Here is a 17375-nt window from a genome sequence, read left to right on the forward strand (position 1 = left end):
AATATTTACAGCTTGTTATTTCTGTTTTATGGTAATGGTAAATGGCTTGCATTTATATAGCGCTTTTATTTAAATCGCTTTACAATCAGTAGGTACATTCACCTATTCATGCACCGATGGCGGCAGGTTAGGGTGCTGGCACACCATCAGGAGCAATTTGGGGTTCAGTATCTTGACCAAGGACACGCAGACTGGAGGAGGTGGGAATTGAACCACCGACCTCTTTGATCCAAAACGATTAGTGGACGACCCGCTCTACCTCCTGAGCTACAGCCACTCCAGGTGGTTTGTAATTTAGATAATCTTTATTTTATTGGGTTACTCACATTCTGACTATTTGGTGATGTAGTTCAGCCACCTGGTATTTCCCTCTTGACCATCAGAGTGAGCATTCTTAACTTATAGACTATTATGCCAGTGACCTAATTTGACTGTTTCAGAGAAGAGGTAGTAGGCCTATGTCTAAAGAAATCTCATTTGCAATACAACTGTACCAGATATCTCCATACAGCTACTGGTCAGTGTTCAATAGCACCCTAGACAACTCCGTAATGGTATATTTTTCAGGGATTTCAGTTTTTCTGATAAATGAGAGAAAAGCGATGGAGTCCTATGTTCCTATCACCACAAATTACAATTTCCGCCTAAACTAAAGCTATATTTACAGGACTATAATTCATTATCTTTTTAGGTAAATCATTTTTTGACTATTTGGTGATGTAGGGCAGCCACCTGGTTCATACCTCAGCAAATCTGACGAGGAAAAGAGTGAGCATTCCCAAGTTATAGGCTTTTATGCCACTTCCCCATTCAGAATAACATACAATCATTTGACTGTTTCAGTGAAGAGGTAGTAGGCCTATGTCTAAAGAAATCTCATTTGCAATAGAACTGTACCAGATATCTCCATACAACTACTGGTCAGTGTTCAATAGCACCCTAGACAATTCAGTAATGGTATATTTTTCAGGGATTTCAGTTTTTCTGATAAATGAGAGAAAAGTGATGGAGTCCTATGTTCCTATCACCACAAAGTACAATTTCCGCCTAAACTAAAGCTATATTTACAGGACTATAATTCATTATCTTTTTAGGTAAATCATTTTCTGACTATTTGGTGATGTAGGGCAGCCACCTGGTTCATACCTCAGCAAATCTGATGAGGAAAAGAGTGAGCATTCTCAAGTTATTGGCTTTTTTGTCACCTTTCCCCTATTCGGACTGGCCTAATTTGGCTCTTTTTCAGGGATTGGGGTAGTTCTAAAGAACAGCCAAAAAAACATCTTTTCCCCCAATTTTTTTTTTGACAACAATCAATTTCATTAATGGGAGACCCTAAAGATAAGAAAAATCATTGTTGTCATTTGTTCTACCTCGGGTAGGGGTATCTCAAAAACTAAAGCCTTTTTTGAGGACTTGCTGCTAGACTATAAAGGGGGCCAGTAAATATGAACAAACATATCCATCACAAATCTTATACAGTCTGGGTAAAGCCTGAAAAATCACGGTAGTATACTGTTTTCGTAGGGTATGCCAGACAAAATCAGATGGATGGATGGTTGAGCAGAGAAACTTATATGTTACAAGTTATTTATAGACAGGAGTTTTCGAGGTCAGGAGGCATTAATTAACATAATGTATACAAAGAGAGAATGCCTCGTTTTCTGCCTGCATGGAAAGCGCTCAGACTTGACAGTGTAGGCACTAGGCAACTTGGCAAAGATAAAACGCCACGTTAGAAACTTTTGGAAATGTTCTCAACTCACCATTTTAAGACTCCTACCCGGATGAATTGCCGTATCCCTTCGCCTTGTTACCATGCAAGTGTCAAACTAATGCATTTTTGACTTCATGTAACTTTATTTAACGTTACATCAAAACATATCCACTTTTTTCCCACTGTCCTTCTTTCAACTCGACTGACTCCCCCTTCGATGCAGCCTCCATCCATGAAATGCCCATACCTCCTTCTAGGAGCTCATTGGTCAAAATTCTGGTTGGGCTGCTCAGATTGGCTGTACAGACCGTCAATCACATTCCCAACGTCTTCTCCCGTAGGATCGTCATGGTGGGGAAGAGCTGGGGACTTGGTCTTGCTCTGGAACCGGGCTGCCATCGAGTGGCCACGGACTGTAACAACACCCAGTTTGTAAAATTCTCAAAGAAAGTACTTCTCATAGATACACTACGACAGCCAAAAATAGCATGTATTAGACTAATTCCATTGCACTTTAGTATTAGGGAGGACCAATATATGCAGATAAAGTTAAAGACTGTTAAGTTCCTTTAAAAATCCTCCTATTGTGCCACCTAGATTAGAAGATGTTCTTCTACTGCACAGATATCATAGATGGAAAACAATTATTATAATGGAGGAAATGACTTGGCACGGTCCAGGTTACACTGGTATGGAGAAACACATTTTATTATGTCACTTAAATGAATGCATTTCCCAACACAAAGATAATATCACATATTTTGTTTTTGGTATATAATGTGACGGAGCAATGCGGAGCACTTACAGTACCGACAATCCTATTCCCATACCTTGGTTATTTCTAGACAATCAATATGTTGTATTACTGACATGTATCAGCATTTAATATTACAGTAGTATTTGATTAATATTAGTACAAGATCATACTGTTAGAAAAAAGACTAACTTTTGTCAAGAGGAAACTATAAAGTAGCACTGGTCACTACCCCTTCAATTCCATATTTAGTCCAGTTATTCTGAAATTTCAAGGACAGTATCTAAGTGAATACATACCCAAACATCTTAAAAACAAATCCATACAATAACATTATGCCAAAATAGTTTTCTAGCGCTATTCAATTATCATCTCCTTATGACACTAAAGGGTCCAAAGTCCCAACTCTGCTGCAGGGAATCTATAAGATGCATACTTTAAGACCAGTTAATACTGACGGTAAGCATGTATTAGCCAGGAAAAAATCTAGAGCTTATTTAGGAATTAGACATGAGCTAAAGATGCAATACTGCTAAAGCCCACACACTGAAAAGTGTGAGAAATTGTAAAATGATCTGGATGTTTACAGCTGAGTATTCTAGATACATAAAACATGAGTGTACCTGAAGAAGCCCAAATGTTGCATCAATCTTTAAACACTAGAAATGCACTTCAAGCAATTCCAATATAATTTAGCTCTCAGTAAATACTACCATAAAGCTAACCATCCAACTAAAGTGATGTCAAACTTATTACAATAGACAAAGCCCACCCACAAAGCCAAATGTCCACTCCAAAACAATGAGACCATTGTATGAAACAAATTGTATGAAACAGCAAAACAGTACTCATTTTCGATTTTGATGAAGCACAAGTTGAAATAAAAACAAACCGGCACCTTTTTAAACACTGAAACATGACATTTATGTAGTTGAGTAGGGGAGAGTGGGGTGAGTTGTGCCACTTTTTACTTGAGGTGTCTTTAAAGTGAGGGCATGACAGTAATGCCTCCAACTACAATATGTAAATATATTTCAGGATGTTGTGCACCACTGGGAACACTCCCTTTGGATCTTAAATAAACTGTTAAAAAAATATGGCTATTCTTAAAAAAGTGGTCTCTTGGCACAACTTGCCCCCGGTGCGGGGTAAGTTGTGCCTTTGGAGAGAATACGTTGGGGTAAATTGTGCCATTGATTACTGAAGTAAAACAGAACATTTTCATCTCATCTACTGTAATGCTATATCAAAGCAAGACAAAATAAAGATAACACTAAAGTCCGGTGTACTATAACAGGGTTAAACAAGGCTAAACGGTAGCAGCAGTTGACCTACATATTTAACATTTTCAGAAATAAAAATTATGTTCAAAATGAACAAAATCAACTATCACAGAGCCAGGCTACACTTGCCAATACTGCAATATTCTTCAACAAGGTCTATTTAAACATTTAAGAACAAAATTAAATAAAATTTCACTAAATCAACTGCAACTGCACTGGCACAACTTAACCCAGGCCTTTTGGCACAAATCACCCCATCCCCACCATTTTAACAAACTTGTATCATATAGCTGGTTTGGAGCTAACATCATGCTAACAGTATAGCCTCATATTGTAGCTTACTAAAACACTAACACATGTGTGAAATGTTTTCAAGCTTGTCTATAATTGTTCAGACACAACAATCAATAAACCTTGATCATAAAAAATTTACTTTGAGAGGCAAAAAACAGTTTTTTGAACTTAAATGTGCTTAGCTCTTGTGCCATCTGCCTCCCTTCTTTGCAGAGTGAGTAAAATGGATGCCTCTTCAAAAATGTGTGGTCAGATGACCAATTTCTTCTATGGTTTTCTAGATACAAGGGGTGGCACAACTTCCCCACTGGCACAACTCACCCCACTCTCCCCTATTAGTATTGTTTTTGTTGTCATATTTGACTCATAATAAAAAAAAAAAAATCATGTACACTGTTTTGCTCAGGTTATTTTGGATGAAAACTGAATCTAGCCTCCACACTCCACCTGAATTCTGGACAGCAGGTCCTTTGTAAAGTGGACAAGATCGTGTTTGTGTTCTTGGGCTATTAATGAAATACAGAACATTACAATAAATATCTTTCTCTCTGATGAAATACACAGTCAAAAAACGACTACTGACACCAACATGACCCAGATATGGAGTATGGACTGATCCAATTGTCCACTTATAGCGTTCAATGGCTCCATTGATAGCCAAAAAACTATTTCCAAGCCCTGCCTGTCCAGTGCTGAAGAAAGCATGTCTGTGGTCAAAATATATATGGATGACACAGGCCACATTCTTCTCATTAGTCCACTAAGAGTCCTTTGATGGCTCTACTGAGAAAGAGCATAGCCTCTTCTGACTCCCTCGTGTCTCACACAATATGCTGCCTGGCTCGTTTCACCTGACGGATCAACTCAACTTCCCTCTAGAAAGACAGACCAGAAGAAACCAAGGATAGACTAGAAGATCTACATTCCTCTCTTAAGCAAGACAGGACGTAGAATTCTGTCAATGGATACAATGTGTATTTTTCAAGCAATTAAATCTGCAGGCTCATGGTCCACTCCACAAGGTCTTGATTTGCAGGGTTGTGTTTTGAAATGGCTCTTGCAAGAACTGCTGTCTTTTGAGCTTAGCATTTTGTGAAGGAATGCCAGAGCATGCTACCGCTAGCTAAGTATATATGTCAAGGCACTGTCTCCCAAAGGCACTGCAAACTAGCCACCACCCCATTCCACCGCCTCACAGTCACACCTCCCTGCTGAAAGCCAAGCACATGAAAAATGAATATCCCTCCCTCTGGATAAACAAGAGGGGAGCATCATGAAAATGGCCTGATAATAAAACCAGCTGTAAGACAATACAGCTTCCATTAACTGAGACCTTTTGTCATGAGTAGCACATTAGAACATTGTTTTTAGATTTTCTTCACACACAAAAACAACAAAACTATGTAGTGAAGTCCACACTCAGCCCAAGGGCCTTTCTGTCCCAGTCTGTGTCTAAAAGTCTAAAAACTGGTTGGATAAATCTTAAAAATACACAAATCACTTTCCCCACTCTCCAATCACCTCACTCATCCAATAGGAAAGGAAAAAAATAATAATTAAACAGTCACGTGAGTCAGACAGTAAACACGTCAGCTGGCGTGGGGCTTGACAGAAAGCTGCGCCCGCTCCGCCGTGGGACCGTTCAGTGGCACGGACTTGTTGCCAAAGTTCCAGTCCACAGGGTTGAGCAGCTGCATGGTTTTCTTGTGCGTCCAGATGGGGTTGATGACGACAGTGAGCAGGGCCAGGCCGGTGAAGAAGAGCAGGCGCTGCGGCAGGACCACGTGGGTGCTGATCTCCCCCCAGTGGCACCAGGTCACCCACCACATGTAGTAGGTGAGCACCATGCGGCAGTGGAACATGTGGATCATCGCCCACTGGTTCACTCTCCAGAACAAGCTCTGCGCCCAGCCAGCCTGTCAGGGAGGAGATGAAAGAGATTATCATTCTTAGCTGCAAAACATGTGAATTATTGTCATACTGTAAGAGAAACAAGCTCGGTAAATGTTTGAGTCACAGCTCCCCATGTTAAATTTCTGTACTGCTTTGGCAATGAGCTTCTAACCTGTCATGCAAATAAAGTTTATTTGAATTTGCGAGAGAGGGAGGCAGTGCTGGTAAAGATTAGGACAGGAATTGTTTGGTGAACGGGATGAAGTGGTTAATCTTCAGTAGTGCTTGCTGTGGTGTGACAGTCAGTGTTTTGCGCAAACATTATTATAGCATTGCACCGTGTCATGTCATCATCTGTATGGTATCTGCGGGCATGAGGAACAGAACTTTCACAAAGCTGGCTCCATCTTTTTCTGGAACTTCCTCTTTCGAAGTATGTCCAGTGGTGGAGCGTATCAGGTGACAATAAGGTGCATCCAGCGTGTCCACACAGCAGAGGAAGTGAAACCCCTGTGTACCTCCAGTAGCGTGCTAGTTGACAAGGAACCAAAATCAAGCAGAAGGGGAAATGGTCAACTACTAGCACACAAATGCCACTGCTGGACCTGTGGTACTCTGCTGGAGCCCTGGTACTCTGCTGGACCTGTGGTACTCTGCTGGACCTGTGGTACTCTGCTGGAGCCCTGGTACTCTGCTGGAGCCCTGGTACTCTGCTGGGGCCCTGGTACTCTGCTGGGGCCCTGGTACTCTGGTGAAATGACTGCAGTTGCCACACAAAGCTTCAGATGAGTGTGAGAGAGAGAAAACCAAAGTGATAGCAGCTCAACAGAAGCAAAGATACCGGTACTCTACCTTCAGTAACATCCAGGACACACAGGTGAATGGCGTGCTCATCTCCAGCAGCAGCGTAATCATGGGCAGGTAGTGGCCCAGGGAATCCCACACCACCGTCGACGCGAAGCCCGACAGGGCGAAGAAGTGGTGCGTGGCCAGCGGGAGGTCAAACGAGCAAAAGGCCACGCTGGAGGCGTGCAGAGCCACGTTCTCAAACACGAAGAAGCCTGTGGCGGTGAGGACGTGAAACCACGACCAGTCCTCCTGGCCCCTCACCCTGTCTCTGGCCAAGGCCGAGTCCTCTGTCAGGGCCCGGAGCCCGGCTATGGAGCTTTGGAGCCCGAAGACGGCCCGAGTAGCAGCCAGGCTCCAGAACACCCTCTCCCTGGCGAGCAGGGAGCGGAAGGTCGGGGACAGCGCTACCGACAGGAGGTGGCAGAGGAGGAATACGGCAGCGTAGAAGGCAAAACCCAGGCCGATAACCTGGAGGCGAGGGCCCGATGAGTAGTAGTCTGTGCTGGGCTGGGTGGGGCCGTCGCTGGGGGGTGGAGGGCTGCTCTGGTAGGGGGACTCCATGATGTTTGAGGGAGGATACTGGGGCTCAGGGCTCAGGGTGCCTCAGCTGCTGGTCAGACTGGGAGCAGTGCTGGTTACATGCATGGTGTAATATGGCTCACCTGTAAAAAGAGGGACGCCAGGAGATCAAATCATCCAACACAAGCACGCACGCACGCACGCACGCACGCACACACACACACACACACACACACACACACACACACACACACACACACACACACACACACACACACACACACACACACACACACACACACACACGCACGCACGCACACACACACACACACACACACACACAACACACACAAACAGAAAAACACAAAGAAAATACAATATTTGGCTGTAAGCAGATATGAAGCTCACCCAGGTTGCATGACATGTTTAACGAAGCAGATAAGACACGAAAAGAAAAATGTTTCTTCGAGTTTGGCCTGACTTCACACAACCAATATTTTATCAGCTTTTTTTTTGTTTATTTAGCGTTAACAGTAACGTTACAAAGAGACACCAGAGAGACACTCGGATATTATATGTTGCAACTTCAACTAAACTAGTATGTGGTCAAATGAGCACAACAACAACAACAATAGCAACAGCGACGACGAAACTGGGAGCCGCTCGAACTGGCGAAATACAAAGTAACGTACGTTACTTATTATTACTTACCACAAACTATATCCAGAGAAACGTAGCTGCTCCATCGTGGTCAGATTTAATACTGAACAACACAGAGCTCGGCAGCAAATTTCATATCATACGACTTCAATTTGGTCATGTGACCTGGAAACAGGAAGTCACGCCTATTTTAGACTCTCGCACATCCCATTGGCCAATGCCGCTCACAGCAAGAAGCCCCTCACTGCCTCACTGCAGTGTGGAGAACCAGAACCCAACCCAGACAGAGACACCCCAATCCAGACTCCGCCAATCGTAAGAAATTGTACTCTTCCGGTCTCCTAAATGGGCGTGGTTATCAGCTTGTGATTCGCTGTCTGTCAATGGTATGACATTTCATTGCCTGACCAGTCTCCTAAGTGGGCGTGGCAGTGGTGAAACCACGCCCTGTGCCCGTCTACGCAGCAGTCAAGCGCCGGGATTGGCCAGGAGCAAGTCTTTTGTCTTCTTTTGACAGCTGGAATCTCCCACACCACAACCACTGCACGTAGTCTGGGCACCTTCCACCCCGCTTTTTGTCATGGGGGCGTAAACCCCGGACCCAGAATTAACACCGGATGGCAATGCGCCTAACAACGTCTTTGTTGCCGTTAGCTTGACGCGGTGATGTTACCTAAACTAGAGTCTGATCAAAACAAAGCTAGCGTTACATAAAACAAAACGTTTATGCAATATGGCATCTCCGCCACCACCGCCTGACACACCGGTCAAAACGGTGAAAGAGGATTCTGATACTTGGGTCAAATTGTCAAGTTAACGTGAAAGTTGACGAGCTAGAAACGCTGCCATCCGGTCTAGGGCGGGCTCTAGGCGGGAACCAGTAGGGTGACAAAATCAATTGTGGGCGGGAGCCAGGCTCTTTCTCGCCGAGAAGAGCCTGGTGACGCGAGGTTAACTGCACGGCACGCAGCCGAGCCCAACATGAGCATGAACATGAGCGCCTGGCCAATCCCGGCGCTTGACTGCTGCGTAGGCGGGCACAGGGCGTAGTTTTTGCGTAATCTATGTGCGATTCGAAATCACGCCCGTGGCACAGATAGCCTACAGGAAGTGACTGGAAGTTGGGGTGTATTCAGTCTTTATTAAAGGTCTCTGGAGAAGCTCAACGTGGGTAGTCCACTTGTGTCCCTCAAGACAAAGAGCCAGAGTGATCAATTTCAAACTTTCAGGTCAGGTATCGTTTTTGACGATTTCTTTTCTTCATTTGTTAACAGGTGTTGATAATCTTTTCTTGACTCAGTTCATTGTTGAGAGTAGAGAGTAATGAAGCTGTCTTTGCTTAGGGGTATCATATCAGATTTGTTGAAAAGAAAGGCCATTCTAGAAATATAAGGCCGACTAAAATTATTTATTATAATTTTTATTACCAGGAGACACATGCTCAATATCTGATTTAAATTTTATTTAATTGGAAGAACCCATGGGAAGACAACATTTGGATGTCTTATGATAGTAATAGGTCTGCAGTTGTTGTCATTATGAGAGACTTTAAAGGGGGACTTAATTACCCCGCCAGATTTCTGACAAAACGGTATTCTACTTGATTTGAAAATTCTGCAGGCAAGATGGCCGCCTATTAGTCCCTACCTGGGCAGAATTCCGAGCCCATAAACTAACATAACTTGGCCAATAAGTATGTAACATACAAAATAAAACAAACAGTAATGTCTTAATTTGATGTAGAATGCAGAGGACATGTAACTGGTTTGTTAAACTCGCATTTCAGGAATATTGCCTTTACCCCAATGCTCCACGTTAACGTAGTTGGCTCATGCCTCAGAGAGCCTCGTTGTCCTAGAACCCACTCGCTTAGCGCCAGAACACACTCGATTTGGGGGTGAAACACGCCAGGATTGGCCAACGGCAGTGCCCAGAACTGTCAAATCAAATCATCGACAGAGACGCTGTGGCCCGCCTCCCAGTATTTTCAGTGTATCAGATAGAGCAGTGATAGGCCTGGGGGCCAGATGCGGCCCGCGACAGGGTGCAGTGGCCCCCCGACCATTTTCTAATAATTTCACGTTAGATTTAATTGTGAATTAGTATCTAATTCACAATAAAAACTAATAAAATAAAAACGAATATGAAATAAAGGGTAACGCTTTAGAATACAGCTCGCAAATAAGCATGTAGTTATAGTATAACAACGGGGTTTAGGGCTGTAGTTATAGTCTAACTATGGGGTTTAAGGAGTGAATTAATACTTTAACTAGAGGGTAACAAGATCTGTACTAATAGTCTAACTACGGGGTTTAATAAGGAGTGTAGTTATAGTATAACAACGGGGTTTAAGGAGTGTAGTTATGGTATAACAACGGGGTTTAAGGAGTGTAGTTATGGTATAACAACAGGGTTTAAGGAGTGTAGTTATAGTCTAACTACGGGGTTTAAGGAGTGTAGTTATAGTATAACAACGGGTTTTAAGGAGTGTAGTTATAGTCTAACTACGGGGTTTAAGGAGTGAAAAAATACTTTAACTAGAGGGTAACAAGATCTGTACTTATAGTCTAACTACGGGGTTTAATAAGGAGTGTAGTTATAGTATAACAACGGGGTTTAAGGAGTGTAGTTATGGTATAACAACGGGGTTTAAGGAGTGTAGTTATGGTATAACAACAGGGTTTAAGGAGTGTAGTTATAGTCTAACTACGGGGTTTAAGGAGTGTAGTTATAGTATAACAACGGGTTTTAAGGAGTGTAGTTATAGTCTAACTACGGGGTTTAAGGAGTGAAAAAATACTTTAACTAGAGGGTAACAAGATCTGTACTTATAGTCTAACTACGGGGTCGCGGGCTGTATTATGAAGCAGGGGACAAATGTTTGTACTTATAGGCTAATTACGGGGTACCACACTGTACTTACAGGGTAACTACGGGGTTTAAGGAGTGTAGTTATAGTATAACAACGGGGTTTAAGGAGTGTAGTTAGAGTATAACAACGGGGTTTAAGGAGTGTAGTTAGAGTATAACAACGGGGTTTAAGGAGTGTAGTTAGAGTATAACTACACTCCTTAAACCCCGTTGTTTAAGGAGGGGCCATATTATGCATTTCTTAATTTTGTATATGTTGTTACAATCTTGGGTGGTCATATTAAACGTGGGCTAAGCTTCAAATAAATAGGTGAAGGTGTTTGAATGTTACCCCCATGAACCCCCCCATGAAGTCTCATAGACGAGATGGTACGGGATTTGTGCGAGAGCCATAGTCCTAGGTGACGTCAGGTAAGACTTGTTACCCTGGTGATGCCAAGCATAGCCCGAGTCACAAAGTGCTTCACAAGATCAAATACAGTTAAAAGAGAGTATTACTTTTTTATTATTTACCAATACGAGGGATTTCAGAAGGGAGTTCAATTCTAAGAGAAAAGGAGTGATTTTAGGTAATGATGTGGAAAACTTTGACAGATGACTGAAAACTGATGACCACCACGTGGCCTCGCCTGCTCTATGACATCACTGATGACATCATCACGGATATCATCACTGATAACAATTAGGGCAATCACCTAATTAAAAAATACAGCTCCGTCAGGTCACCCGCACGGATGCTCTTTACACCCCCTGAAAGTTTCAGCCCGATCGCACGTAAAACAGCATAGATGTGGCCCGCACAAAAATTGAAACAGAGAACAGAGAACAGACAGACATTGCCCACATTGCCAAATGTATAGATATATAAGAAGATAGATAGATAGATAGATAGATAGATAGATTCATTCCTCTCTCTCTCTCTCTCTCTGGCTAGTAGGGGTGCTGCCTTCCGCCTACAGTACATTCAGAGATTGTTGACTGGGCCTGATGATTTGGTGTGGAGACCTGTAGCTCGGGCTTTCTTGGGCCAGGCTGGGGGTCAAGGATGAACTGAAAACTTGTTTTTGATTGACTTTCAAAATCACAAACTGAGTGGGCTTTCAGAGTTTTATCAGGGGCAGTTCAGGGTGTGGAATATGTTCAAAAAGCAAACGGTTCCGAAGAAGGGTTCATCATACTGGCTGCTGAATGAACCTATCATCTATGCACTACGTTTTAAAATGCTCGGTGGACTTGGAACTTTAGTGATGGAGAGGTTTGTCTCCTCCGATGTCGTTACACTGGGTCGTTTGGTTGGATTATGTGGACCCAGATTGGAGACTGTTTCTGCTCTGGCTTCCAAGGTGGGAGTGTTTTCGGAAAGGCTCCTCACCAAACAGCTTAGAGCGTGGAGAGAACAGCTCACACAGACTGAAATCAATCTCCTGGTTTCATATTGTCAGGGCTCTGTTTTACCTGTGGACTCTGATCCTTTTCCAACGCTCACTTTGACTCCTGATTTTAAAGAATGTTCAGGTGTTTTCTTGGACTGTGCTGCTGGTGTGAAGTTGAATGTTGTAAGTGGAGAAATGATGTATCAGCTGTTGGTAAAGATTGTAAACAAGGCCAAGCTGGCAGGTCGTGTTGATTCACCATGGAGGTCTCACCTGGGTCTGGGTGCAGAGGTGAGGCCTCAATGGAGACAAAAGGCGACAAAATGACAAAATGACAAAATGTGTGTGTTTTAAATCCAAGTGTGACCGAGTCCTGTCCTTTCTGTCCTCAGAGAGAGACTATTTTTCACTGTTTTTTGGACTGTGTGAGGTTAATTCCTCTGTTCCTGTTTTTGGAGCGGTTGTTTAGGGAGTTTGAAGAGGTTTTCACTAAACAGAGTTTCATCCTGGGATACAAATGTTCAAGGAATTGTCGTGAGAAATGTCAATTGTTCAATTTTCTGCTAGGTCAAGCCAAGATGGCTGTTTACATTAGTAGAAGAAACAAATTAAATTATTCTTTGGATATTGATGCTGTTGCCATACTGATCAAAAATGATAATAAGCAGATTCAAAATTGACCATAATTATTACAAGTTGATGAATGATCTGGACTGTTTTGTTTCTGTGTGGTGCTATAAGGATGTTTTATGCTCCATTGATGAGGAGGAGCTCTGTTTTGGAGTTGCTAGGGTGATTTGTGTGGTTGTTTATGGTGTGTGTTTAAAGTGATTGGGTAAATAAAAACTTATCTCTCTCTTTCTCTCTCTCTCTCTCTCTCTCTCTCTCTCTCTCTCTCTCTCTCTCTGCAAATTGGACAATCACGCATTTCCTTCCATGTCCAGCAGGGGGAGACCTTGCCTTGAACATGTGGGATGGTATGAGGCGACAGGCCTTTGCGTCAGGTAGAGTTCCAAGCTGAGTATTCCACACCTCCAAATCAAAATTCCTTTGAATGTCCTTGAGATGCCTGGACAAGGATCAAAACACAAATATCTTTATTCAGTTCCACAGATGAGAGCAAATGTCAGAGCAGAAACTCTCCCGTGAAGTCCAAGGAACTATCAGCGACAGAATTGTGAAAAGGCACAGTCAGCGCCCCCCTCCAACTAGCTTGAGCAAATCTGCAAGTCAGAGGTCAGAATGGGAGAAAATTCCCCAAACTCCCTACAAAGTATTGACTAAGCGGGGTCGAATACACCAAATTAAATGAAACATTTCTCTATTTCAAGAACAATCTCTCTCTCTCTCTCTCTCTCTCTCTCTGTCTCTCTCTTACACACACGCACGCACGCACGCACACACGCACGCGCACACACACACACACACACACACACACACACACACACACACAGGGCCAGGGGGTTTCTCTTGTGTGTCTTGTCCTTATGTCGTCTCAGTGCTTTTTTAAATTATTATTATCACGTCATTTGTGTGGCTCCCTGGAGGAGAAGCTTCATGTGCAACATTTAATGAGGTCCCTAATGAATGGAAAAACAAATCAATCTCATTTAAAATTGTACTCAACACAATATTGCTGGCTGGTGAGCACGGACATAAGTTAAGTTAAGTTACCCTTTATTTATCCCCGTGGGGAAATTCATCATTGGACATGCTGGTTGCTTTAATGGTTCTGAATTTCACTTTCTGCTATAGGGTAAACTTGATCATGTCTCAAGAAGCATGATCAAATTTGCATTGCTTTGTGAATCTCCTTGCAGTTGCAGATCAAACCTTCATGCTGGGTGGCTTTACACATACAACAAGCCCACATCTTGAAAGGAGGTTTTTCTGGGCATTCCTCCAATAGAAAGTGACTATAGCAGCTGACATGGATGTGTGGGGATGACCTACACTTTGTCTGAGAGGCCATTTCTTAGATTCTTCTCATAGAGTCTATTGATTCGTGAGGAAGTAAAGGAAATTGCCATTCAAATTAACATTTTTAAATGTTCATTTGGCTGCTACACCGAAGATGACAGCTATGTTTGACAATGCTCCCACAGACATATGCATGGCTATAGTGTGCAGGAGACTGAGACAGCTGTTATTTTATCGTGTGTCTAAATTGGATGATCTCTAGACTAGCAGGTATGTTAAAGCTCCATTCTCACTGTGAACAACACCAACATATGCCCTATGGTTGTCATTCTTTGGATAAGCAGATCTTCAGTAAAATAACCAATTAACTTCTTCTCATATTGGGCAGTGGTGGTGTAAAGGTTAGAGAAGCGACCTTGTGACCGGGAGGTTGTCGGTTCAATCCCCGGAGTGGCAGGATGAATCTGGGTGTGGAAAGTGAACCTCATTACCGCCACTGAGGTGCCCTTGAGCAAGGTCCTTAACCCCAACCACTCCAGTGGAGCTGCTCAGTGGCCAGCAGATCAGACTGTGGTTGTACTGGTTAGCTTCCAGTATGTGTGTGACTGTGAACAGGGCGCTCCTGAAAAAGAGAACATTGCTCTCAGACTACCCTTGTATAAATTAAGTAAAATATATATATAGACAGTCCACCACAACCAGTATTCTGCTGCAACATTTCTTGAACTATAAGCACCAAAGTTGCCACTCAAGCCAAATCTTCAAGGTCAGGGTGCTTCAATACTTCCTGTCTGTGTGGAATTTCAGACCAAATGTTCATGTCAAGTTCTATTGGGCCTTTGGTCAAAGTCTTCTATAGTATGTCTTGATGCTATGTGATGTGATTCTGATTTGTCTTGGGTGAAATTCCATCCTTGATATCAACAAGTCATACTGGTTCACTTGAATAAGTCCTACTGAAGTGGTAATGCAGCTTTTCTTTGACAGATGAGTCATCCCATCTTTAAGTTAAGTTAAGTTAAGTTATCCTTTATTTATCCCCTTGGGGAAATTCATCCTCTGCATTTGACCCATCCTCTACTAGGAACCTTCCTACAACTAGGAGCAGTGGGCAGCCACTGTGCAGCACCCGGGGACCAACTCCAGTTCTTTTGCCAGTACCTTGGCCAGGGGCACTGACAGGAGTATTAACCCTAACATACATGTCTTTCTTGATGGTGGGAGGAAACCGGAGCACCCGGAGGAAACCCACACGGACACGGGGAGAACATGCAAACTCCACACAGAAAGCACCTGGGACGGACCGGCGTTCGAACCCCGGACCTTCTTGCTGTGAGGCAACAGTGTTAACCACTGAGCCACCGTGCCGTTTATATCACTTCTATTTGGGTTAGCAGGCAACGTACAGATAGAAAATGCATGATATGTCAAGAATATTTTTGCAAATCCATTTGAGCCCTATGAGCCATACTATACCATCAGGAATAAGGTTATTTATGACAAAATGTTAAACGGTCACCTAAATGGGTGACTACGGTAATCACTATAATGGAATTTGTTGGAGGAATTCTTTGTTGGCCCAAATAAGCATTCATATCTACTGTAGCTTCATCCACAAGTACCACGTACCACTGTTCAACAATTTATACCTACTGTATTATCTATACTCAATATATATTCTCAAACATTTACTACTCTTTTATGGTTGTATATCAGTATATATGGATCTTTCCCCTCCCATTTTCTCCTCAATTGTACTTGGCCAATTCCCCCTGCTGTCCCGGTCGTTGCCCCACCCCCTCCGCCGATCTGGGGAGAACCGCAGATGAGCACAGGCTCCTCCGATACATGTGCAGTCACCAGCCACTTATTTTCACCTGACAGCGAGGAGTTTCATCGACAGGCTGTAGCATGTGGGAGGATCACGCTATTCCACCCCAGTTCCCCTCCCCTGAGCACCGACCAGAGGAGGCGTAGTGCAGCGACCAGGAGTCAGACTCATACCCCACCGGCTTCCCACCCGCAGGCATGGCCAATTGTGTCTGTAGGAACATCTGACCAAGCCGAATGTAGCGCTACTGGGAATTGAACATGGGTCTCCGCGGTAGTAGCAAGTGCTTTTACCTATACACTACACAGACACCCCTTATATGGTTGTATGTATGATTATTGTGCACTTTAGCAGAAAGCAAAAATAATAGCACATTTTAAGATTTCTCAAATAAAACAGACGCCACATACAAATATTTTGAAACCTTTTCTCAAAAATCTTTAATTGCAGAAGTATTTACACTGGATGCCCTCAGCAATGATCAAACTATTCAAAGAGGCAAAATCTTTCAATAGTTCAGCTGTGAAAGAATGGCAAAGAATCATTTGAAATTACCCAAATCATACAAAAAATAACCAAACGTTAACGTCAGGAAATGTAGCACTTAAATAACACACCCTGAAAAAGAAAATGCATCTGTAATAAACTTAAATAAATCCATAAAAAAGTACATCGGTGTGATAGTGTCGTAATTCTTAACAAAGAAAAAATAAAATAAATTATAAGCCTACAATCAGAATCAGTATTTTGCATGCCATCATATCAGCATATGAAAGAACTTGAACAAAAAACAAAAATAATTACAATGAAACATGAGCAAGAGCAGAAAATAGTTATGTTTCAATGAAGCATATATTATATATATTTATATATCTATATATATTTCTTTACAAATAATGAATATTTGGCATTATATTCATCCTCACTATAGATATACAAGAGATGAAAATAGTTTTAACTAAACGACTACTTTTTTCTTCTTCATTTGTCTAGTAATTATAGAGTTGTTTCACATTCCAAGTTCAAGGAAGTGTTGTACCAGTCTATCTCAGTGAGTTTGATGTTCTTTCCACTGCGTTGGGCACGAAAAAGTCCCCTGGAAACATTTCACACCATGGATCAAAGCAGATAGACGTACCAGAAGTGAGGCCACGAATGCTCAGACACTAGTGGAGATGATATTGATTGACGATTGGAAATTGGGCGATAGGGAATGCTTATACAAAACAGATGAAAGAGGAAAGGGGTTTTTCAGTATGCTAGAGCAGTGTTTTTCAACCACTATGCCGTGGCACACGAATGTGTGAGAGATCATCAGGTGTGCCTTGGGAAATTGTCCAATTTCACTTAATTGGTCCATAAAAATAAAAAATTTACCTTAAGTTGTGCCAAACCAAAGAATTGATTTCAT

The 17375-nt window shown here is 42.6% G+C and overlaps 2 protein-coding genes across 2 annotated transcripts in view; both read right to left on the reverse strand.

Moving 5' to 3' along the window:
- Positions 1-1897, reverse strand: part of arhgef10 (Rho guanine nucleotide exchange factor (GEF) 10) — a 119363-nt gene extending 117466 nt beyond the window's left edge. Inside the window, exon 1 of the mRNA XM_083633843.1 lies at positions 1767-1897. The gene's annotated coding sequence lies outside the window, so the exon portion shown is untranslated. The remainder of the gene's footprint in view (positions 1-1766) is intronic.
- Positions 1898-2423: 526 nt separating this feature from the next.
- cln8 (CLN8 transmembrane ER and ERGIC protein) lies at positions 2424-8122 on the reverse strand. Its single transcript, XM_083633310.1, has 3 exons — positions 8021-8122; positions 6794-7452; positions 2424-5964 (listed from the first exon to the last, which is right to left on the reverse strand). The coding sequence occupies exons 2-3, from the start codon at positions 7349-7351 to the stop codon at positions 5638-5640; spliced, it is 885 nt and encodes a 294-aa protein (XP_083489436.1). The 5' UTR covers positions 7352-7452; positions 8021-8122; the 3' UTR covers positions 2424-5637.
- Between the last annotated feature and the right edge of the window lie 9253 nt (positions 8123-17375).

Source organism: Poromitra crassiceps (genome assembly GCF_964638095.1).
Source record: "Poromitra crassiceps genome assembly, chromosome: 3".
NCBI lineage: Eukaryota > Metazoa > Chordata > Actinopteri > Beryciformes > Melamphaidae > Poromitra > Poromitra crassiceps.

Coding starts and splice junctions, on each gene's coding strand:
- cln8 (XM_083633310.1), bottom strand. CDS start 7,351: ATGGAGTCCCCCTACCAGAGCAGCCCTCCACCCCCCAGCGACGGCCCC. Junction 5,965..6,793: donor TGTCCTGGATGTTACTGAAG/GTAGAGTACCGG, acceptor CCTCCCTGACAG/GCTGGCTGGGCGCAGAGCTT.